The sequence below is a fragment of the Falco peregrinus genome, chromosome 3 (assembly GCF_023634155.1).
Source record: "Falco peregrinus isolate bFalPer1 chromosome 3, bFalPer1.pri, whole genome shotgun sequence".
In the NCBI taxonomy this organism is placed as follows: Eukaryota; Metazoa; Chordata; class Aves; order Falconiformes; family Falconidae; genus Falco; species Falco peregrinus.
In genome coordinates this window covers 100841595-100866529 of record NC_073723.1, presented here as the reverse complement: position 1 = coordinate 100866529, position 24935 = coordinate 100841595, and the positions used below count along the sequence as shown (strand labels likewise).

The window sequence follows — 24935 nt, the reverse complement described above, 5'->3', positions numbered from 1 at the left end:
TGAGTAACTGGGGCTTATGAAATTACTTCCTTTTTGATGTACACTTTAAGGAAGAGGGAAACAACCCAAAAGATCAACCAACAAAAGAAACAAAAAGATGAGAAACACACAACCAAGAAAACACAAGCCAGAAACACCACCAAAATGTTTAAACCACAGTTTTGTGCTGCTTTCCATTGCACTCACGGTTTTAGCCTGTTTCTTTATATTTACCTATAATTGCTTCTAGTTAGGAGCTGACACATTTTTTTTTTTTACATAGCTGTGTTTTGTGCTGCTATTAGACTTAGCGACTCAATATCCTCCCACTACACAAAGAATGCGTTGTCAAAATAACCTGTCATTCAAGGTCAGAAGCAACATTTTGAAAAACAGTCAGTGTGATGTCTGGATTCTGAGCTTTTTTTTTTTTTTTTTTTTTTTTATTCTGTGTGTGTGTGTTTTGTTTGATTTGTAATAAGGTGTGGGGAGTGCCAATCACTATGCCAGAAACGAGTGATGAGCGAGCCGGCATTTCAGTCAGCGCTTGCAATCCCAAGAGATCTGAAAGATCTTTTAAGCAGAAAAAGTTTACGATGCAAAAATCACAGTCGTCCAAATAATGACTTGAAATGAAAAAAGAACTTAGCAGCACAATATGGACAAATTCAGGATGGGAATCTGTCACTATTTATCTCCCTGCGCATAGCACAGTTTTATGAAGGAGATGGCAGGTGCTTGCTCTGGGCACTTATCTGGTAATTAGTTGGCTAACAGACAAATCTGTTTCCTAGAGATCACCAGCACAGGCTTCATGGCTTTGAAAATACATTACAGCGAATTACAGGATGTACATTTACTTGTAATAACACTAGATACCATTTTGCAGTGTGCATACCATAGCCTCCCTCAGTAGATATCCTGCTGTAGGATTCCTGCTTGCTCCTTCTTTAAAGGGTCATAGAGATTTTTTGTTGGGTTTTGGTGTTTCTGGTTGTTGGATTTTTTTTTTTTTTAATAAGTATTTTAAGGTTGTGTTTACAATACAACAACTTTCCCAGTTGGATGATGAAAGAATGCCAAAGAGCTAGCAGTATATGAATGTTCAACGACTGTTCTACAAATGAGATTATTAAATGAAATATGATATACTTTTTTAATAGCACAAGCCTTCAGAGACTATCACCTTTTTGCCTCCCTTTTAAATCTTGAAATAACAATGACAATTATATGGAGGTCAATGGTAGCTACAGGCAAAGACACAAAAGGTTTTCATCAGAAAGAGCACCCCAGTAAAATGAATAGCTAGATCTGAAAATATATATTCATGCCACAAGAACCACCAATAGAACTGAGTGATATTCATCTATCAACAATGAAATGAGTAATACTGCTTTTACTTGGAAGTGAACTCTCTGAGCACATATTAAACCACTATCTTTAAGAGGAATTCTATACTCCCAAATGGTAGAAAGCATAAAATACTAAAAGCCTTTCTAACCATTGTTATTTGCAAAGAACACTGTGATAAATATCCCAGAAATATCTCCAGGGACATTCTCTCTCAAAATCAGGAAAAGCTTTTAAATATCTTTCACATGGAACAAAGTAGAATAAACTGATACACGTACATATTCTTGGCTAAAACCTTCCCCTTAATCCTAGAATATGTCATAATCCTGAATTTATGGTGTTTTCATTTATTCCTACAGAACTGAAGCCTTACAAATGGAATGTTCCAAGGAGACTTCAACGTTGTATTAAAACACAATCACAGAGACAAAGGATCCAGCCCTTCTTACACTCCAACCTCATGGGTAATAAACATGGCATAACACGAGCATTTCAAATATTTAGGAATGACACTACTTTCCACGGTTTCACATTCCATACCAGTCGGCAGCTGTGGGATCTATATGCCTCCTGCATTTTATAGGTAGAGGAACAAACAAAGAAGATTAAAGCGTTTCGAGTGCCATAACGCAAACCAGCCATCAGGTCTCTGCAATTCCTGCCTCAGATTCCGGTTGTCACCAGAAGCCAGCATTGCCTCTAAAACCTTCTATCTCTGTCAAGTTTAAGTGTAAATAAATTTTCTTAAAGCTAGGCAATGCCTTAATATGCAGTCTCCTGACAACTTCTCTGCCATTCATTTTCACAGCCCTTCCTGCTAGTATTAAATGCCTCCGGTCCCTGGGACTGCAGATGCTCACTGAGCGCAGCTGGAATCGCACCTTGGCAAAAAGGTGCATTTCATGCCAGCCTGCCGTTTCCCGGTTAACAAAGTGTGACTGATCTTGACCAGCTTTGCGGGTTCAGTGATAATACAAAGGTTTTCTTTTCATATTGTCATGGCCTCTTTCCTTTAAGCGTCCTGGGCTGTCTGAGGAGGTCTCCCGCAGCGCCAGTTAACATACTTCTGAGCACCTACAGGAACGTCTGGAAATCCGAGGCTCCCTTTTTAATTTCACACTCAGTCAAGTTCATCTGCAGTTAATGGAGGCCTCTCGCATGGAAACATCAAACGATGGTTACTTTCTGTGATTAGGAAGCCTAACTGCTCTAACACAGTCTCTGCAAATGACTCGTCAGCCCTTCTCCACAATAAAGGTTACATGAGAAAAACTCCTCTTGGCTTGCTGCGCACTTCGTGCTAGATAATCATGATAGCGCCTTGGCGCTCTGTCTAAGACATCAAAGAACCGCAAGTATCCAATCTGCAGGCTGTAACGAATATCTGCCCTCAGGAGAGCGCCCGTATCGTTCAGAGGGTGGTCTGACCAGACAACCAACTCCTGTACCGGTGAAGCACTGCAGTGCCTAAGAGCGAGCCTGTGAGACCAGGCTCCAACGCTGGCAACCTGCACCTCGGCCCAGAGCCCCCAGTGAAGGCGCTGGACCTCAGCCTTCTCCCACACAGCTCCCACAGCTCCCACACAGCTCCATCGGGTCGGGACTGATCATGCCCTAGGATTAGCTCATGAGGAGAAAATCAGTTCCGCTGGAACTAACCATGAAGTCACAAGGACCAATAACCTCTTTTTCCTTGAGACTTCATAGCCCTGATTTAGTTTCTCTTCAGTGCTGACTTTTCAATTTGCTTGAACAGATGCCACAAAATTTTACTAAATTGTAAATATCTAGTTCCAAGCATTTTAAACTGACCGCTATCAAAAATCTGTTCACTAGACTAACTTCTGAACATCTGCCTCATCTTCATCTGTGAAATGGGAAGGCAAAAGCTTCTTTTCAGAAGGATAATGTAAAGGTAAATGTATTACTGTTTCTGAAGCAGTCAGAGATGTAGTTATGGGGGTCACAGGAAAGGTTAGAAAGAAATTAATAACTCCCTCGAGAGTGAGGTTTAAAAAGCATGGAGCAAGTAGCACTGCTATGACACACCGAACAATGAGGAGGGAAAATATCGAACAATAGCTTATTAAATGAACGGTCTCTGTGCACAGGAAACAAATCTGCCTGTGTGTGAAAATAGTGCATAAGCACATACTGGAAGGCTGAAACACAATATAGTTGGCACTTACATGGAAAAGGGGCAGTGAAAGGCCAGAATTTCCTTAGTTCAGAGGAACTTCACTTTACACTCCAAATAATTTGTGCACACATGTACGTGAGAAATATCATTCTTAGTTTCTTTTGTTATCACATATTATAGGTTTTCAGTATCACTGCAGTGTTGCACCACTCTGTTTAGAAAAGGATACTGGTCTGCAGGACACAACCCATTATACTTTAATCCAGCTTTCCTTGGTGTATTTTAATCCAGCTTTTTTGTTGTTGCTTTTGTCGTTTTTTGTTAATTTTTTATTTTTTTATTTTTTTCAATTGAAAATTCAATTTAATTGAATACAAGTATTAACTGGAATTGACTCCCAAGCAAGCGGTGCCTTCGATTCCAGTTCACTATCTTTGCTCACTGTAGTAACTTTTAAGCCTATTCACTCACTCAATTGAACAACTGAAGAGAAACCCAGTAAGTTTCATGTCAAGGGCTGGTAAGAAAAAAAAGGAAAATAAAAAATAGATCTAAATGAGTGCTGCCCACTGGGGGAGAGGCCAAAGCCCTGCCTCACCAATGTGTTTTTGGCCATCACCCTGCCAACCAACCTGTACTCCCAAAACTCCAAATCACACGCAACAGTTACACAAACCACCTGTCACACATTTTTGTCCACAAGGCAGCCAGAGAGAAGATTGGGGAGCTGTGGAGAGGGGGCTGTGCTTTCACTGTGGAACCATGGTAGGAACCAGTGGACCCAAAGCATGGGAAACCCAGCTCTGTGCAAGGGCTGCCTCTGCGTCACAGCGCTCCAGAACTAAACGCAAGCCCAGATGAATGCTGGACTAAAAATATATATATGAAAGGGAAGGAGGTGGTACTGGTTAGCACAGGGAACAGTGAGCTGACAAACCAGCTTGCTCATAAGCACAAAGAGTCCACTCTTCCCACTTCTCCCAACATTTTTACAGCTGACAGACCTATCTGACTGGATGCTACTGTTGTACAGCAATGCAGGATAGAAGAATGATTTTACATAGTAAACTGTTGCAACAATATTTATTTTACTTCCAGGTTTGCCATGTTAGGCCTAAATTAAAATGTAATGAGTTTCTGTCCAACAGTATCAGCAGTTGCCGGCCATTTCCTTCTAAGCGAGGAAAGGGTGAGGTTCTTATGACAGATGCACAATCTTTGACGGGAATGTCACTCACCTCTACTTCTCTGAAACCCATAAAGTCTTTCCTAAAATTAGGTCATACTAAAATACATTGCTTTCAGGAAAAGAAGTTAAGAACATCTTGAGATAAAGAAAAAAACCCAGAAGACGACCTGAAAGTGGCAAACATATACAAGGTGTCTACAGGGGTGAGAAATGCAAGCCCACAGGGTGACAACTGTGGGGCTTAATCTAGTCTTCAACAAATTGATGGGTTTGGATATTAAAATGCTTCATGACTCCATACTAAAGCTTAACAGCACTACAACAGTGGGTTGGTTTGGTTTTTTTTTATCACAGAAGATATTCTCCCAAGTATAATTCTAATTAATTCCTTTCCAGCTATTAACAGCTACACATTTGGCTTTCCCCTGTGACAAAATCTGATTATGCCACAGAATCTTAAGCACTCCTCGCTGAAAAAATAATGAACTAATGTTTCCTTGGACAGAGATACATGTTGAGTAGCTGAAAGAAGAAAAGAACTCCTGTCATTCTAAGCACTATTTCCATTACTTCACCAAATTAAAGTTCTTGTATTTAGAGAAAAAGTATCTGTGTCAGAAATGGATATTCACAGCCATCCTTTTTGTATGATAATTATGTTATCTGCACTTATCAGAGATTTTGTATGTGAGAATTGCAAAATAGTTTCCATACGGATAAGATAAAGCACAGTCAGTCTGACTGAAAAGTCTTACAATCACATATGAAGTCATGTCAAAACAAGGACAAGATTTTTTTAAAATCCTGTAGTCCTGATAACAAGACCCTTTCTTGAGGACCAGAAATCCATCTGGTCGCTATTATGCATAGGTAGTTTTTGTAGCTATGTGATGTTTTGACAAAAAGAGCTAAAATGTACTTGCCTACCCATCTTTGTTCCATCAAAAGTATTTTCACAAAAATTTCCAAGCCACCCCAATCCAAAATGGAGCATTTGTTCCAGTTCTGTCACAGTATGTGTGTGTGTGTGTATCTAGCTGAAGAAGAATCCATCAATTTGAAAGCTAAGACATTTAGCGAATAATTTTCTCATATAATATTGTTTCAAGGATCCTACAGTTACAGAGGCTAAAGAGAAAAATACTAATTTCCGTGGGGCTACTGCTTTTCATTTTGCATTTGACATCTGGCCCTCCAGCCAGCCAGGTTTCCTTTCACTATTTATCAATCACACATCCATCTCATGTTGTAGTACATGGGTGGTTAACCCTTTTTGAGAGGACACATGAGTTTACTATGATCCTTGCACTAGCATGCCTTGCCAATCACACAACCAGACATAAATCCACCACGTGATTAGTAGCTACTAGCTCTCCTTCTCCACACATCACAAGCTCCAGCGTGTAGGATGCTGACCAGGTAACTGCTGGAGAGGAGGGTAGTGGGTAGCACCTAGTGAGGCAGGTGAATTCTTCTGGTGGCTGCAGGCTGTCCCATGCCAGAGGCTGGCCGTTTCTCTGCTACCAGAACGACAACATGCTCACACATCTGTGGAGAGGGCTTCTTTACAGGTCAAGTCCCACAAAACAGCATTTGCACCGGTAAGGCCAGGTAAAAAGGCAAAATGAACAGTGCTGTGAAGAAGACATCGACAGCACAGCAACATCAACACATTAATTATGGCATTTGTTTACTTATGTTGAGCCAAAAGCTGGAAAGTAACTATTTCCCTTACGGAACGATGAGCTATGTAGGTCAAACATGGTCTGCCTTCAGGCTCTTAATATTTCTGCGTGATTGTCATCACCAAGAACAACTGAAAATGTGCATTTCTTTTTAAGAAATATTTATCACTGAAAATGTTTTAAATTTATGTTTTTATTCTACAAATGACTTGTCAGCCCTTCTCTATAATAAAGAAAACATGAGAAAAATCCACATTATTTCTTGCATACCTTGCTGGCTTAGATCACCATGTAGTTCAGCTTTGGTTTCAACTTTACACCAGTGTATCCTAATGAAAAATGACTTCATGCACTCAACGACTAAAAGCTGAAGCACCGCTGAAGTACATCCATCTTCCTCACCATAATTCAAAGCCTCAGGTTTCTATAGTATCTAGGGTGGAAGAAATACGCCCTAGTTTTTCCAAGATCATAACTCTACTATTACACCAAACCTGGGTTGTGGTTCTGACTTCAGTGAAAAAATGAAAGCAAATGGGCTGAAATTTTAACATCCCTTGGGTTTGAGTTCCAAACACAGGAAAACTGTGCTTGAAGCCCTCTGACTCTTTTGGAACCTCAAACCATGAACTGTTTCTGATGCACACCTGCGAGTCTGCTTAGAGCAAACTCCCAGTGAAAATGATGAACAAGCTTTGGAATCTGTTCTGATGAAAAAAGAAAAGCCTAATACCTAAAGGACCATGCAAACAGATGGAGTGCTAATTTTACTTTAGCGGGAACATATACGGGATTTGGGTTAGCTACGCTAGCCACATCACACCCCCACCACAGCCTCTCATGCTATACCTCTCATGACTAGATCCTCAGTGCAACATTCCTCCTTCCCAATGCTGGATCAGACAATTACATCAAATCCAGTCGTACTTTCTGGATTTTAGCTAGTGTGAGCGACTTAACCTGGCATTGGACTAAGTCAGTAGAAAATCTTTCTGCACCTTTAAGAAGGGTCCTATCACCTGAAATAATAAATTAGAGGTGGGGGAACCCTTCAAGTCATTTAAATACACAATGGGAAGCAGTCAGAGGAAGGTTATCAAGGCTGGTGTGCTGTTCACTAACCACAGGTAAAGCTGTCTTCAAACAGCTTTAATGAAGTGCTCAAATAACTAGTTACTTTTCTGAATGTTTCTTTTACTTAGTGGACTTTGATAAAGGCCACAGAAGAGCTTGCTTTGAAATTTGTTACAAATAAGAACTGAACCTAAAGTTAAATAATTCTGTCAAGTCTCACGAAAAACTTCGATGCAACAGGCAAGGAGCCAAGTTTCTCAGAGGTAGAACGCAAACTTCTGAAGTGATTACTCCTCTTGTAGTCTGAGAGGACTCCTTTAAAAAACAATCTTAGACCAAAGGAGAGAGACTGTAGCAGGAGGGCAAGGGTTTATTTCTGTTTTCGTTTGGTCCAGTAAATCTGCAAGAACATGCCTTAATGGCTAATGGCATGATCGAGACTTTGATCTGATTGCATGACAAAGGATTTAGAGTGAATGTTAAACTTCCTATGGAATACAGCCTGTATAAACACAAAGTTCCTGTAGGCAGCCTTTGAAGAAGCGGTAGTTTACAAAGTCTTCTTAGATACAACTTTCTGTGGACTGCTTTTAAGGATACAGACATTTAATAAATTCAGTAGCATCACAGAAAGTTCTTTGGATACTCTAGTCGAGTTAGGAGTATATCCTTGGCGGACTAAATTTAAGGCTCTGAATTTCACACCCATTTCACTGAAGCATGGCATTTGGATATTCTAAGATACATTTTTCCAATGTAGCCACCAAATAGAACCTCATCCTTATTACTCAACTGTAATTTGATTTCACTTAAAGATACAGCCACTGTAAATTTGCCTTTGAATTTTTATATGCAGACATGCCCATACACAAAATATAATTTAATACTGACAAAAGCTTAAAAAAATTGTTTCTTTCTCCAACTGAAAAGCCTTTTCTCCTTTACCTTATTACCCTTGACACCACAAAAAAAAATTTCTAATCTAATGTTACTGACAAGCACATTAAAAACACAAATGTAAATCACTATATTCAAATACTACCAAATTCTGAGTGGGAAACTATGATTATGAATGGATCTCAGTATTCTACTACGACTCACAATTAATCCTAATATTGCTGGATCAGTTCAACACTATTTTAATAGATCTGTCAGAATAAAAAAGTATTTGCAAAACTTAATATATATCTTAGTAAATTCTTATTATCGTAAAGAGAATCAGCGAGAACACAAAGGATGATTCTTAAACTATTACAAAACCATTAATCTACTGAGAGTATAATAATTTTTTTAAACATGTAATAATATTAAAGGATACAGAACACCCTAACTTGCCTTTAGCATGGTTTGCTAATTTCTTTGAAATGAGATACACTTTAAAAACAACTTTAAGTTAAAAAATAGTTTAATCTCATGACTGTAATCTTTATTTGCCTTCAAAACAATCTTAAAGCTAATGAACCCTATTACTTCAATGGTGTTGGCAACAAATATATTTCTAAGAGGCAGAAGTTCAACAGTCCAATACCTTGTATGTGTAAAATCAAATCTCCTACTGACCTTTCATTTGGTGATGGGGAAAGCTGTATCACCTTCCCAAACCTCTACCTCCTCTCATGAGCTCCAGGTGCCTTTTTCATGCTGTCCTACTGAAGTATTCACGTAGGAAGCCTGCTGCGATTACAGCTGCCATAGACGAGGAACAGGCAGAGCAATCATCCACCCAGGGCATAAATATCTCGGACTGTGTGTTAGCTTGCAGGGAAAGGAGAGAGGGGAGGAATGGAGAGAGCAAAACTGCCTGCGTGAGCTTTTTGGTGATCTAAAGAGTAGTAATAAAAAGGGGATGACTGAATACTACAAGCAAAGACACAGCATATACATGGGCTGTATATAGACATGCAGGATATATATATGTGTGTGTGTATATATATATGTATATACACACACATCCTGCACCTACCTTTGCATTAAACTCTACTGGAGAGGTATAAAAGTCAAACCTATAATGGCTTTCGCTGGCACAATGAAGTCAGAAATAGATGACCTCCAAAAGACCAGAAAAATTGAGAAAAGTTGTGGCTGCTGCATATCTATTTTTTTTCCCCTGAAACCAGTTTAACTTTAGTGAATTATAACCTGGTGCATTAAATCACTAAAAACGAATGCCTTTTGATTCTTTCCAAAGAGTCTGTTGGTTAAATATCTGACTGAAAAGAAAAAATATTTGAAAAGAAATGCCTAAATACGACGGGGAGTGTCGAGTACTGAAAATTACCACTGCTACACACTTCCAACTCGTCCCTCTGCCAAGGGAGAGCAGCACCCCATACTCATCCTGCTGTGCACCAGCAGCAGGTCAAGCCCCAGAAGCACACCAGAATGGCAGAACTACTTTGGCACTTGGACTTCCACTTCTGGAGGCAGAAGGGGTAGGACCTTTCTGTTTACCTTCTCATTCTCCAGAAAACGACTTACAGTTGAATCATCCCAGTCGTTCCTATTTTCATTTACTGCATGCACTTCACAGGATTAACATAATTATGTAATTTAAAGTGATTAGACAGTGACATGCAGCCAAATAAAACTGACTGTGGAGGAAATGAAAAGTAAATAAACTGAAGTTCAGATGTTTTCACCTGAAATGGACTTAAGAGAGCCTTTGTTTGAAAAGGGGCTATGTAATATGTGTTGGTTCAGCTGAGCTTTGATCACTGTAGTTGAAATACCGTCCTGCCAGAGGGATGGGCAGAAAGACAACATGCCCATTAAATTAAAGACCTCAGGATAAAGCTAGTTAGCGAAGGTCTTATGTTGGCTCTTGGGTTTGCTGCCTTAAATAATTTCTATGTATTTTAACTCTCCATGCAGTGCAGAGAAATGTTCTGGATCCACAAATTAACTTCTGTTCCAGTTTGCTAGTCATTAAATGATTGTTGGCTAAATTAAAATCTTTATAGAATTACTGAAGATAAGGCTGGAAACAAGCTTAAGAGGTGGCGTAGCCCATACTCATGACTGAAGGTGGCTGACCTACACCTCAAGCGCTTCTCACAGATACCTGTAAGCATGTTTGTCAAGAACAGCACTGATTAAAATTCCCCAACCACTACATGCAATCCAATCTGGTGCTTATCTAAACCCAGCAAGAAAAATCTGTTCTGCCCGTAAGAAAGAATCCATCCCGAATTTCAGATTCGAAGCTGAGAAATGCTGGGCATTCCTGCAGAAGAAAAATTCAGATCATCTCAAATCCCCAAATAAACAAAGCCAACATGGTGTGCAGATACTGTGTAGATCACGAAAATCTGCATCTAAGGAACAGCACATTACAAATTGTTGTCATTTTTTCAGGGAAAAATGAGACTTTTGAAGGTGCTTTTTAAAAACATCCATTGACGGCATTGCACTCTTAGAAAGGAAATTTCTCTTTTCTTATGTTAACTTTATAGTGACCTTAGTGAAATAACTGAAGAAAACATAAGAAAAGAAGATTAATTAAGAAGGATTTAACACCATCTTTTATGGCCTCTATTTACAGCCAGCAGGGAACACGAGTAACACATCAAATGAAACTGATTAATACATGCAAAAGCACTAACTACTCGTACGCCACGCACTACAGTCAGTTGTCTCACAGAAAGAGGCAGAGAGCAACCGTGCAAACAAAAGGTGTGCTCCTAAGAATGCAAGAGCACCAAATGCTGCACCACATTTTCATGAAGTATTACCTGAAAACTATTTTACATAGAAAATGTTCCTTTTTTCAGTTTACCTTAAATAGAAACTTCCCCACGTATTTCTCAAACTGCCCCTTCTTGGACATCATAATGCAAAGATCCCTTTGCAAAGCAGCTTTCCAAGAGAGGCAAAAGGTGTACTTTATTTTACTTTATTTTTCTTCTTTGGAAATTCTAATCTTTCCTTAGCATTTCTCATACCGTCTACAGTTTCTGTTTCTGTAATTTTATGAAAGAGTGCTCTCCTTGCACCTCTATGCCATTTTTGGATCCACAATTTGCTTCCTTATTCTCCTTTTTTTTTATTAAATCTCTAATCACCGGTTCCTGTTCGGGAACCAAATTTTCCACCACTTTGAAACTCCAGCGTATGTAAAAACTGCACTTAATAATTACTTTATGTTTTATGCATATCTTCCACATTTCCTTCCAAGTCCTTGAAGGAAGTTTCCAATACAGAGATGGCAATTCTGCCATGATCTCTTTCATTTCTGTTCCAGCAGAAGGCATTTTCTTCCCCTTTCCCCATTTTATTTTGCCTGCAAGTGAAGCACCCTTTCTACCCGAGATCAGAGAGCTCCCTTTAAGCTATGCTTTGTTGATACTTCTTCCTGGCAGGCTATAAAGAAGTGTTTGATATATGCATCTTTCCTGTTCCCTAACATCAGAAAAAAGGCTGGGTGATGTTTAGAGGTCATCTTTTGCTAATGGAACTAGAAAATAGTTCTGGCTAACCGGGAGAACCAGGAATATAAAGCTTATTCAGTATATCCAGAAGTATAATGGTACAATAACCTACTGCCAAAAATAAAGGCAGGATGGAGAGAAAAAGGAACCAGAAGAGCGACCAAGCAATAGTTATTTTGGAGATATGTTATCGCGTAAAACCATGGAAAGCCAGTAACTGAACCATGCGCCTATATTTGCTTGCAGAGAAAAGTCAGTCATAGATGCATTATGGAAAAACGAGTTATGAAGATAAAATAATCATGACTCTATAGTTAAATAGCCTGCTAAAATTATTTTTTTTTGCCTTATTTTTCCATCTGATTAAAATTTCCCACCAAAGGCCTTCAGACTTACAGGGCTTTGGTTTTGGCAATGCATTACAATTCTGGCAGGTGGCCAGCCTTTTATTTTTATCCCTCTGTCCTTTGGACTCTTCTTCATATATTTCTCATCTTGCAATATTTTTTTCCCTCTAGTCACAGAACATATGTAAACAACTAGAATTATTTTTGGAGTAGAGAAGCATAACATACTCTATTTCCGTCTCTAACATGAGATCATATTCTTGCAGATTCTTATTTTTTTTCAATGATTAGGTTGGGCAAACACTTGTCTGTAAACAGGATATATTTATTAGGTATTTGACTTTATGCTGCTGAGAAACTGTCATCCCTAAACATCGCCAAATGAAATTAATAAAAATAAAAATACTAAAATGCTATTTTAGAAATAAATTCCATTCAGACTGTTGACACACACTGCTGACTTTTCAAAAATGTTTATTATCCAGTGACAATGTACTCAGTACTATGTGTAGTTGCAAAACTATTGCAAACCCACCTTCAGAATCCCGAAGACTAGTTTATCAGAGTGCTTAAGAACAGAGCAGATGGGCTAAATTGCTTTACTGAATCTCAAAATGCTGAAGTATATCCTTAATGCTTTGTTAACTCCAAGCCTGCCTCAACGAAAGGAACTCACATCTGCAGCATTTATATCTTTTTTCCTGTGAAACTTAGCAAACTAACTCTCGATCAGTTTTGAAACATTTATTCGCTGTTGTTCGTAATTGCAGTAACTTATGATATGCTCATTTTGTCTGAACAATCATTATAATGTTACCGTCAATACTTTTTAATGCCCAACCAACACATATCCTGTTAGATTCACCAGAACTAAATAAAAAAAATGTGTTTATGCATGTGTTCATGCTCTATTGATTCCAACTTTCACCTATATATCCTCTGCTGTGTATCTTCTAAGCATTGTTCTATTACTGAATCAGCAACCACGTCTTGAACTCAAATAAATCTATAGTGGATTTTTAATTTCTCAGTTAATTACCATTTCCAAATGTATTTGCCCCCCGAAATAGCTCCCCTGTAAATCAGTGCAACTTGGAGACATCATTCCCTGTTGAGTGGTTTTTATAAAAAAAATCATGCTGGAGTAAAAAAAAAAAAATCCTAGCAAACACCTGTGCATTTTGATACTTGTAGTATGGCCAGAGTAGTCAGTAAGTCTGATGGCTTTGATGGCTTTTTCACCTGAGCCGTTGCCTCCAACACTCCTCTCTCCTTCCTGCCCTACTTCTGCCACAGAGCTCAACGTTACTCAAAGTCAAGACCTTTTTCTAGGCCTGTCTACCTAGCCACAGTTTTGTCATTAGCAAATACAGTAACTACTAAGACATTCTAAATGATTTATATGTTAATGCATATATATCTTGGATATGTTCTTCAGACACTGCAAAAGCACAATAAAAAGATATGCCAGAAATATCCTGAATGAATTCCACCACTATCTGTCTCCTCCTTATTTGGCACAGATACACAAGGCGTAAATATTTTATGGAGTTAGTAAATTGTCCTGTATGTGACATTTTGCATTCTCTCTTTTCCAGTCAAATCTGTTGATTCCAGTTGGTGACCTACTTCTTGTATTTCTTTGGACCAATTTTTCACCCCAGTCACATGGCCAAAATGATAAAAAAAATATCTCACAATTGTTCCTTCAGACACACCATTTTGCTTGTGGTTTTCCCTCTCAACTCATCAGAAAAAATTATTGGGGGACATGTAGCAGAGGAGAAATAGCACAGAATCGCAGATAAGCTGTGCTCCTTCGGAGGTATTCCTCATCACAGCACCCACAGAATTTCTTCTTGCTTAGAATGGGCTTAAGTCTTGCTTTGACATCCTCACATTACAGTGCTCTCAATTTTTATAACATCATGGTTTTAGCCATATGATTAATTTCCTTGAACACTGCACAGTTCTGAAAGCTTTTGCTCTTTCTATGAACCCTCCTCATTAGAGAGAAGTACGGCTGTTATGTAAGCTAATGAAAATATCATTAATAATAGCAAGTGATGCCTAGGATATGCTACAAAAATAGCATCTTTCAACTTCTGCAGACTGTCTACAACTACAGTAAGCCCTGACTCAGCCACCTATCCCTCTTCATCATAGAACATAGCAACGTGCTGAACTATATGGTGAACTATATGCACTGTGGCCCCAGTAATACACATGGTCATTAGGGAAGAGCCAAGTGCTTTGTTGAATGGGAATGGGCTGAAGCATGTAAGGGTCTGACTGCAGTACGGCCCATTAGCACATTCTTTTAATCTAGATTACCCCGATGCCACATGTAAATCTGGGTACTCCTCTGAACTAGCTCTCATCATGGACGAGCAAACATAAAGGAGTTGAGAGGAAGACATACCACTGACAGGGTGAGACCAGAGGTCCACTAGAAACTTTGTGGGCACTTCAGACAGCATGCCAGCTACAGGAGGTTTGCTGTTTAGGAGAGATTCTGCCCAGGGGACATCCGTGCTGAGCAACAGAAACGTGCCTGGCCTTGAAAGAGCCAGCTGGCAGCCAGCTACCCATCCTTTCAAGCCTGGGAATGTAGAGCGGGCCCTAACTCTTGCTCATTTGTGTGCACAGTGGGAAGGAGAAAGCAAAAGGGCCACATGTGTTTTCATTTTTTGCTTTTATAACCTATATTAGGTAACCCTTCTCTCCATCATATAGTTTGACTGCTTGACTTTAAAAAGTTATCCGAGGTTTTAGTTCTGTATGCTGCCCTTTTGAAAACCTGGCAGAGACACCTGGGCTCGTGTTGAAGATCCAAGACCTCTGGCTATTTTTGAGGGAGCATCTGAATACATACGTTCTGGGTTGTCTCCTTCTTCTGTCCCCAGCCTGCCATCTGTGCACATAACACACATCTAAAGGGTCACAAGACATACGCTGCCCCTTGTACCTTGCTCATAAGAATCTTAGGTTAGAATTACCTGCCTTGAGCACACTGGGCAGGAAACGCTTCCCGGCAGTCCAACCATGCAGAACAGCAAAAAGAGCATCCTTCACCTAGCCAAAAAGCCACGGTGACTCTGTGACAAACTGACTTTTTTTTCCTGGGAACCTGAAGCAAGTTTCTGGTTTGCCATTTAAATATGATTTGTCAGGAGAAACATCCTAGAACATTTTCAGTTCATGTTCTCTGTATTAGATGTTGGCCAAGTGTGATTAAAAGCTTTCAGCTGTGCCTTCAATGTACAAAAGATGTCCCATTTATTGAAGTACTGAGATTCTATTTTTTTCCAGAAAGTTCCTAGCATGTCCAGTGGACAAACATAAATAAGATACTCCCTTGAAGGAGCACTGGCAGCCCCAAAAAGTGATGAAAAGCCATTTGCCTTCTTGTTCGCTTGCTGTAGCCATTTCCTTGGGCATCCCGGGTACCTGTTCATATCTACTCAAAGGTCAGGAGCGGATCTATACATCACAATGAGTTCTTACAGAAACTATCAGCATCCTCGATTTTAATAATTTGATCTCTCATTTTTAACACACAAAATTTCAGGCAACAGTCTGCTTGCTTATTCCCATGCTACAAGCTTCTGGCAGCATGCATTCATTCACTTTAATGACAGGCTTGGTTCTGTTCCACCAGATCATTAAAAAAATTGTTCTGATTTTTTCATCAGCTGTGCTTAAATAGCTACATAGTCCAACCAGACAGTCTGAGGGTTTGGGCTGTTTTTTCCTCTGACAGACCTTTATCAGGCCAATATACACATACACACTGACAGTATTCAAAGCAGAGTTTAGCAACGTGTTTGTGCTTAGGTTTCACAGTCTGCCACACACAGTACATTAGGTGCGTTATCATTGCTCTGTGTTTCCACAGCCAGCCTTATTCAAGAGACCAAGTAGCTTAGCGTAACACTAGTCACCTAAGTTATGCATTGATTATTTCTTCCAAATATGAATACTTAGAATTAGAAGGATGCATATATACTTTAATACTTGTCAACAATTTCCTGTAAAAGCAGCAAGGTGGCTGATAAACTGCCAATTAGCCTTCTTCCATGTGCTAAATTATTGCCACATATTTTTGGAGATCCTAACAACAGTGCTGGAGAAAGGACATCAAATGATGCTTAGAAATGTGATACACATTTTCATTTCACACTCCATCAGTTTTTACAACTAGAGCTCCATGAAATGTATGAGAATACTTGGCTAACAGCCATCTCTACTGAGGTGTAAAATAAGGATCAGATCTCTTTTTAAGAGAGTTTCATTTTCTTTACATGACTAAATCAGATGTTGACCTTTTTCCAAAATACATTGTAAATATTCTGTCCCTCTAACCATCAATTAATTTTGAATCTCTAAATCCAACAGACATGTAACCAACACACATTTTTTTAAAAGAGCTTTGCAAAGTGAAAGAAACAGATTCATTCTTCCACTAAACTAGAGATTAAATACATTGAATTGTATAATCAGTGGTGTTAAATCTTTCCAATTCTAGTAAATTCTTTCCTCCTCTTGTATCCTGGAACAAGAAACAAGTGTATATTGCCTTTGTAGTCAGCAAAGTAAAGCTATAGGCATCAGCAAAAACTTCTTTTAAATTCAGATTTCAATCTGTCAGGAAAGATTAAAGCTTCATGGATATATAAAAGGGGAACTATAAAATGATAACAGATACATAGCATGGAATCGTTATGCTCGAACAGCTGCTGTTTTACCAGTGTAGTAAAGCAGAAGATGTCTTTTACTCACCTCTGTTAAACCAGAAACCTCTCCTTTTGCTAACGGTCTGGTGATGGATGCAGTGTAAACTCTGGCATCTGACACTGGCTGCCCCTTCATGAAATGTTTCCCAGCTTCATAAATATTCACTTCTACCATCTTACCCATTAACAAAGGATCCTTTGGCACAAGAACCTTTCAAATAAAGATAAAGACACAGTTAATAAACACCACAAAGCACATCAGTGTCTCCGGCTTCAATTCAGAAAAGATACTTGATAAACATTAGAGCAAATCCTACACGTTTAAAATTTTAGGCACCAACATACACTATAGCCCCCGACACTTGGCCAGTAGCATCGCCGGCTTGCATCCTGCGAGAGCTTTGCAGCGTTAGCTCAGTTCTTTTCACCTCCAACCAATCCCGTGAGTTGTGCTTTTTGATTGAGGAGAAAGTTGGGTCTGAGTTGCAACATTTGAATCCAGACCCAAAATGTTCCCAAGGGCACTTGTACTACACAGTACTAACGGACTGCTGTAAAGCTTCCTATTTTCATATCTAACCCATGATACTTTTTTAAAAAAGTTTTTGAATCTGTAAATGCTTCAGGACAGAAATTACGCCCTTGTTTCCATTTGCACAAGCCCTTATTTTGATTGCACATGAGATTCATGATTGACAATGAATGCCTGCAAAAATGGATGAGTGTGTCTCTTAGATGAGCAACTAATGCCACCCTCTCCTGAATTTGCACAACCAGAGTATCAGACAATCCCATAAGAATTGCACTAAAAAGGCACGACATAACAGATGTTCCTAGGTCATACGTTACAAAAGAAAGAGCCCAACACAGGTGCAACATTTTTTGCTGGAAGAACAAATGACATAAAGAGGCTCTAAAAGTAGAGAAGCAGCTAAAAAAGAAAAGCCGAGTCATTTCCTGATTAAACACTGGAAAAAATCGAATCACAGGGATTTATTTAATCATATTTTATTGAAACTCCTCCACACACAAACACAAGGTTTCCAAAGGTGATGAATGCATACGTATATCTTGACTTTTGGATGCTGAAACCGAAACACCTTAAAACAGCTTGATTTTTTAGAATATGTGTGCAAAGGATTTTCAGAGAACAGCTTGGTGCCAACCACACTGGGAGAGCATTTTGTTGCCAAACATCGCCTCTCCATTTTCACCTATCACAAGTGTTGGCTGTCCCACCTGGAGGGAACCATCACCGGCAGTCTCCCTTTTTCCCTGAAGGCTCAGGGTGTTCGTGACTGTAGGAGTTTCCAGATCTTGGGATTCTGCTGAGCTTCCTAAGCATCTTCCAAGAAAAACAGATATCTTTGCCCTTCAGAGGCAGGCAAAATGAGACTAATGGAACTAAGTGACACACAGCAAGCCAGGAGCCTGATGCTGAGACAGTTACAACGTGACTAGATCACCCTTCTTCCCATACGCTTCATCTCGGGCAAATTTAAATCAAAGGAAAATTTGGGAACTAAATATCACTGTGCCTGTGACCTCTTTATATGTTGGTATCTCATGCAAAATGGCAGCAAATAAATATAAATCCTCAGGGACAGAAATGAGTAAGTGACTACTACTTCAGAAAAAGAAGTAGGTTACATGAAAATATCTGGGAGGTACCGTAAATAACGAAGCAGCCGGGCTTGACGTACACGCATACATTTTTCTGATAGAAGTATTTGTTAGGAAAAAATCCCCAGCCACAATCCTAAGTTCTACCAACAGAAACCCTCATCTTGATGTTGTTCTGGCCAAGTTCCCTGTTGGTCAGTTTAGACTACCCAGTCCGATGAACTTTTTTACAGTGCATCACCAAAGCCCCCAAGGCAAGTGCAGTGCTGCCAGGTAGGCGCAGCAGCTCTGTCCAAGTGGCTTTAATAGCAAACTCTTGTAATATTGATGAACTTAGTGATGAGAGAATGTTTGATTAACTATTTGAGTTAACAGAACATTACACCAGGACTCTGAGCTTCAGCTTCCAAAGTCCAGTATAATTAACGACTCAAGAGTGGCTTTCAATTAGCTATCATTAAATTTACTGTTATTAAAGTCAGTTACTACCACCAAATCTTGTGCTTACCTGGGCAAACAGAAGGATATTATCCTTGTCAAACATGCCACACATAAGATTTGAGGGCAAAGATACACATTTTAATAGTGGAAAGTATTTCTTCCATAAAAAAATCTTCAAATTACTCCCTATGTTGCTCTTTATATTTTGTGTATTCTTTAACAGTCCCAATCAGGAGCTTTATTAGGTGCTGTACAAATATCCCATAAACCAGCAACACTTTTTTTACAGATATTGCTTTTCCTTCAATTAATTAAATTTTCATAGAACACACACTGAACACTAAGAAGCCCCAAGCAATTTTTTAAATCTCTATATGGAAAACTACGGTCCTCAAATCTGACTGATAAGCTACAAAAGGAACAGCGATATGAGACTTAGACAGAGGTTAGAGATGTAACAACAACAACAAAAAAAGAGATTTATCAGAAAAAACCCACAAAGTCCAGAAACAACTGAGGAAAAAATAGTGAACCAGCTATCTAATAGAAACAGATATTTCAAAAGCAGTAATGTTACTTACTACTAAGCAGAAATAAATAAATAAAGGCTGTAAGCTAACCTGGAAGCAGAAGAAAGCACTACTGGGGACTACATAAGCACAGCCATCATCGATAACCTCTGCAGGTTCAGACATAAAGGTAGCAAAAAGCAAACTGTAGACAGCTCAGTGCATGAAAATGAAGAACAAGTCAAAGGCAAAACCAGAATGAAATCATGATGGTTCAGAAAAGCCAATTTCATTGGTTTCTTAAGTCATCTGCTTTTGAGCAAAAATAATAATTTGGTGAAATAGATGCTGTACTTCCTAGCTCAAAGATAATGTTTCTGCGTGGAAAGAATTCATTTGTAGAAAGTACATAGAAGAAAACACAACATATCAGGCTGAAGTGTTAATCTAGAGAAGTTTCTGACCCTTCCTATTTGAAATGTTTTTTTTTTTTTTTTTTTTTGCAAATTGCATTGCTTGAAAGGATTTTCTAAAAGCTATATGGAAATTATCAAGATTCAGGTAGTCAGAAAACAATGCTTTGGAGACACAGAAATTAAAATTACTACAGTAATTAACAGCTTCTTAAATCATTCAAATAATGTTGTTTGGATATATAGCATGTATCCTCTCACACTGTACACTCAAAGAGCCACTGCGTATTTCTTAACATAATTTGACGTAAATTGTACTTACAACACAGAAACAAAATATCTCATAAACAAGTCTTGATGGTCACAGCTTTCCTGGAAAATGTTTTTTATTTCTTTACTTGTTTTCTTCACTGTGGCACACTGTGTTGCCAAGATTATCAGAAAGCAAAGCTAAACCAAAAAGATGTTATTTTGTTTATTCAACTGTACCTGCTCGTAGAAAGGATTGTGAGCAACATAGTAATTTGAATCAAAGGATTCTTCTGTTACTAGAACTCTCTGCCTCTCACCAACCTGGAAAATAAAAGACATGAGAGATGACTCAGAAAACAAAAATAATGAGTTACACTCAGAAAAGAGCTGCAACTACAAACAAATGCTCTTAGAAATAACCAAACTCTCTGAGGAAACTCTGTGTCAGCGAGAAAGCGGGGCAGAGAAAACCCTGGTGCAAACCGTCTAAAACTGAAGGAGTTAAAAGTCAGATTTAAGAACTGCGGTACTGTAACAGCTTAATGTGATAATCCAGTTCGGAAACATAAAACTGATTTTAACTTATTCATACAGTAACAACAAAATGTCAAATTCACACAGGGTCCATTACGGCTTTATCCAACTGATGAGAAACCTCCCTTCAGCATAAACCCTGCAGTCGGTCACTGCACGGGCAGCACCATCCCCAGCCCCGCCACAGCAGCAGCTGTGTCACACCGACCAGCAGCCCCGTGTCACACCGACCAGTATCCCTGTGTCACACCGACCAGCAGCCCCGTGTCACACCGACCAGTATCCCTGTGTCACACCGACCAGCAACTCTTGTCACACAAACCAGCAGCCCTGTCACACCAACCAGCAGCCCCGTGTCACATCAACCAGCAGCCCTGTCACACCAACCATTATCCCTGTGTCACACCGACCAGTATCCCTGTGTCACACCAACCAGTACCCCTGCGTCACACCAACCAGTATCCCTGTGTCACACCAACCAGCAGCCCTTTCACACCGACCAGCAGCCCTGTCACATCAACCAGTATCCCTGTGTCACACTGACCAGTATCCCTGTGTCACACCAACCAGCAGCCCCGTCACACCAACCAGTATCCCTGTGTCACACCAACCAGTATCCCTGTGTCACACCAACCAGCAGCCCTGTGTCACACCAACCAGTATCCCTGTGTCACATCAAACAGCAGCCCCGTGTCACACCGACCAGTATCCCAGTGTCACACCGACCAGTATCCCAGTGTCACACCAACCAGCAGCCCCCTGTCACACCAACCAGTATCCCTGTGTCACACCAACCAGCAGCCCTGTGTCACACCAACCAGTATCCCTGTGTCACACCAACCAGCAGCCCTGTGTCACACCAACCAGTATCCCTGTGTCACATCAAACAGCAGCCCCGTGTCACACCGACCAGTATCCCAGTGTCACACCGACCAGTATCCCTGTGTCACACCAACCAGCAGCCCCCTGTCACACCAACCAGTATCCCTGTGTCACACCAACCAGCAGCCCTGTGTCACACCAACCAGTATCCGTGTGTCACATCAAACAGCAGCCCCGTGTCACACCGACCAGTATCCCAGTGTCACACCGACCAGTATCCCAGTGTCACACCGACCAGTATCCCAGTGTCACACTGACCAGCAGCAGCCCAGGGAGCTGCCACACAGCTTCCAGGCACCGCCACGCCCACCTACTCGCCTCCTCCTTGATAAAGCCCACATGAGTTTGATTACAGTGATAGGGCATCTCTACCCCGTCTTGGTGATTTCACAAAACCGTACCCCTGAGATGACGCTGGTGTCCATGACAGTGGGGCCAATGCTGCGCATTTACCCCGACTCAAAGAAGAGTTTTGAACTCGCAGCCACAGGGATATTAAGCCCCGCGTTTCAATTACACCTCCCAGCTTCCAAACGCACCGACACAGCTTAAAGGATGCGCCAGTTTCACAGGTAAATGGAGACCCCCAGACAAACCAGTTGCATTTAGGTGCTGAGCAGACATGAAACAAAATCTGACTTTCGCCACAACCTTTTGATTTTGTCCATTACTGAGTTGTATAATGAGGTTTATTCCCTAGTATCTGCAAGGCTTGGAGGACATTTAGCTCACGGTTTTAGTCTGAGCCCATCTCTAATATTTTTCTCATCTAAATGCGCCCTGGATTATTTCCAAACTATTTGACAAATGCATTCTGCAAATTGCAACTATCTAGCAAGTTAAATTTACCTACAGCTTTTATTGCTATTTTGAGAATCAAAAATATTTCACATTTTACTGCAAACTTTTAATATCTGTGAGCAGAGCTGCCTTCAGGACTCCCCCCCCTCCCTGCAAGCCTTCCACCACATCCTAGTGGCAGCAGTCAGGTAGACACCAGAAGGTCCATGTCAATAGCAAGAAGATGCAAATCAGGTAATAGTGTTTTGGTTCTTTAAGGCACAAGTAATAAAAGTAAAAGATAAGATTAGGATTTTCCCTAAGAGTCAATGGCAGAAAAAAGAACAAGAAGAAACAGCAATATTACGCATTACAGTGTGTGTGTGTGTGTATATATATATGTACACACACCATATATATGCACATATATATACACACACACACATGATACATATATAATTCTTCACTTGCCAAACAGAAAGACTTCATGGAATAACTCTTGCCTTCTCTGGAGTATTCCCAAATTAAAGCCTGGAGAGCAGGGGAGACAGCGAGCACCCAGCCTCTCACCCCAAAGGCTGCTGAGTCCATTCCCCAGGACCACAAGTGTGGGGTACACAGCAGAAGGGGCACAAGCCCTGAGTTACAGACCCAGCAGCAAAATCCAAACAGTAGAACAGGTGTATATTTATGCATACTTTTAAGAGGTGTTTATAGCACATTTAAAATTTCCATTCATGCTTCTCTGGGAAGCCTGCAATTACAAATAACAACAGAGACGACATACTCAAATTTTAGTAACCTAAATCCAGTGTAACCATTTACCATTCCCCTAAACAGTACGGTGCTTTTTTCTTTCAAGAAAACAGTTATTCAATCCATATCCCCAGAGGAGTTTTGCAAATACATGTCAAGGGGGCACTGGAGATAACTACGCCAGTAATAAGATTACATGGAACACTTTCCCTGAACGGAGAGGTTTTGTTGTTTCTGTAACATTTGAGACCATAGCTTTTAAAATCACAACCTGGTATCTGCTGCAGCACCACGGTACCAAAGCCTCAGATGTCACGCAATATTATGAAGATGAGGATGACACGTTAGATGAGCAACATCCACCCTTGGGGGAAGATGCTACCACTGGGAAGCACCAAGACTGAGCACCAAGCCACGTCCTCACACTGTTCATCACTTATGACACCGTAACTTAGTGAAACTGGCTCAGTGCAATCCTGGGTCCGTAACTCATTTCACAATTGTCTTTGGTTCCCTGGTTCTCTCTGGTCATAACATTCTGCTTCACTTTCTCTGTGAATCCTGCCTGTGAGGTCACCTAAGCTATATGTGTTATCTTCACACGCTCAGATGACAGAATGGCAAGCATGAAATGCAAGAAATAATAACAACAACACCCCCTCCCCCCAAACAAACAAACAAACAACAGAGGGAAGAAGAAAAGAACACCTGTGTTTGATCTTTCGATATATCGAGACACATCTCCAGTTTTTCTCATCTTTCCTTCCACGAGCAAAAATTGCTCATGTCTCCAGGTCTCAGTGGGCTCCCAGACAGAGCTTCTGGGCTCAGAGTCTCTCAGGAATGGGAGGAAATCGGGAAGACTATATTTGTCAGACAGCACCAAAACTGTGAAACTGAGGCAGTAAAATCGAGCACCAGCGGTGCAGAGGAGCCCAGCAGCCTACACCGATTTACAATACACCCCCCCCCCCCCCTCACAAGACTAAGGTGGCATACGGAAAGGAGCAGAGGTAAACCCGGTAATTCACTTGCTCATGTTACTGGATTTGTAGCCTTGGCCAAGGCTGAGCTAAGAGTGAAAGATAATATTCAGCTATCTGCAGACTCTTTTGCAATAACAACAGAAAAGGAAAATTCCATTTAATGAGTTAGGCTATTGGGTATTCATGAGCTACAAGACTAATTGGCTACACACATTTGTAAGACAGAAAATGACTATCTATCCTGCATCCAAGTATAATTAAGAAGAAATGTAAGTACGCAGAATGCAGCTTTGGTATTGAAATTTGTTCAAGAAGTGGAATATGTCATCATTTCTGCAATTATTCCCCTGGGATCTCTAAGTGCCTAAGTTTCACCTCTCTCAGAAAGAATTTAAATATGCAGAAACCAGACACGGTATCTAATAACAGTCATAATTATAATAACCTTTGATGATTTTTTTCAGGCATGTACCAGCAGAAGTAATTCAGTATCTTATTTTTATTCCTATTCTTTCATCTGCTTCCACAGGTATGCATGAGTTCCAGCTCTCAGGGAACTACAATTCTGACAAAGCATCTGGAACTGAGGAAACTCAGCCCTGGCATCCCACTTTGGAAAGATTCCTATAGAACCAGCGTTTTTTTCTTTAAAGAGGACAGCATGGTAATAATAATGAATGATAGCAAAAAACCTTGCCTGGCACCGCCCCCATCCCAAGGTGGACTGGTCACATCATAACACAAGGAGAACTTTTTTTCACCAAAAGTATATGCAACAAGCACTGCTGGTCCTATCACCTCCTCCACTGCAACAGTTGCCAGGTAGTTT

The 24935-nt window shown here is 40.2% G+C and overlaps 1 protein-coding gene across 1 annotated transcript in view; it reads right to left on the bottom strand.

The window, feature by feature from the left end:
* Positions 1-24935, bottom strand: part of CDKAL1 (CDK5 regulatory subunit associated protein 1 like 1) — a 426979-nt gene that overhangs the window by 7980 nt on the left and 394064 nt on the right. The window contains exons 14-15 of the mRNA XM_055800231.1: positions 20406-20489; positions 16977-17141 (exon numbers count right to left, since the gene is read on the bottom strand). Of these exons, the coding sequence (XP_055656206.1) occupies positions 16977-17141; positions 20406-20489 (249 nt within the window). The remainder of the gene's footprint in view (positions 1-16976; positions 17142-20405; positions 20490-24935) is intronic.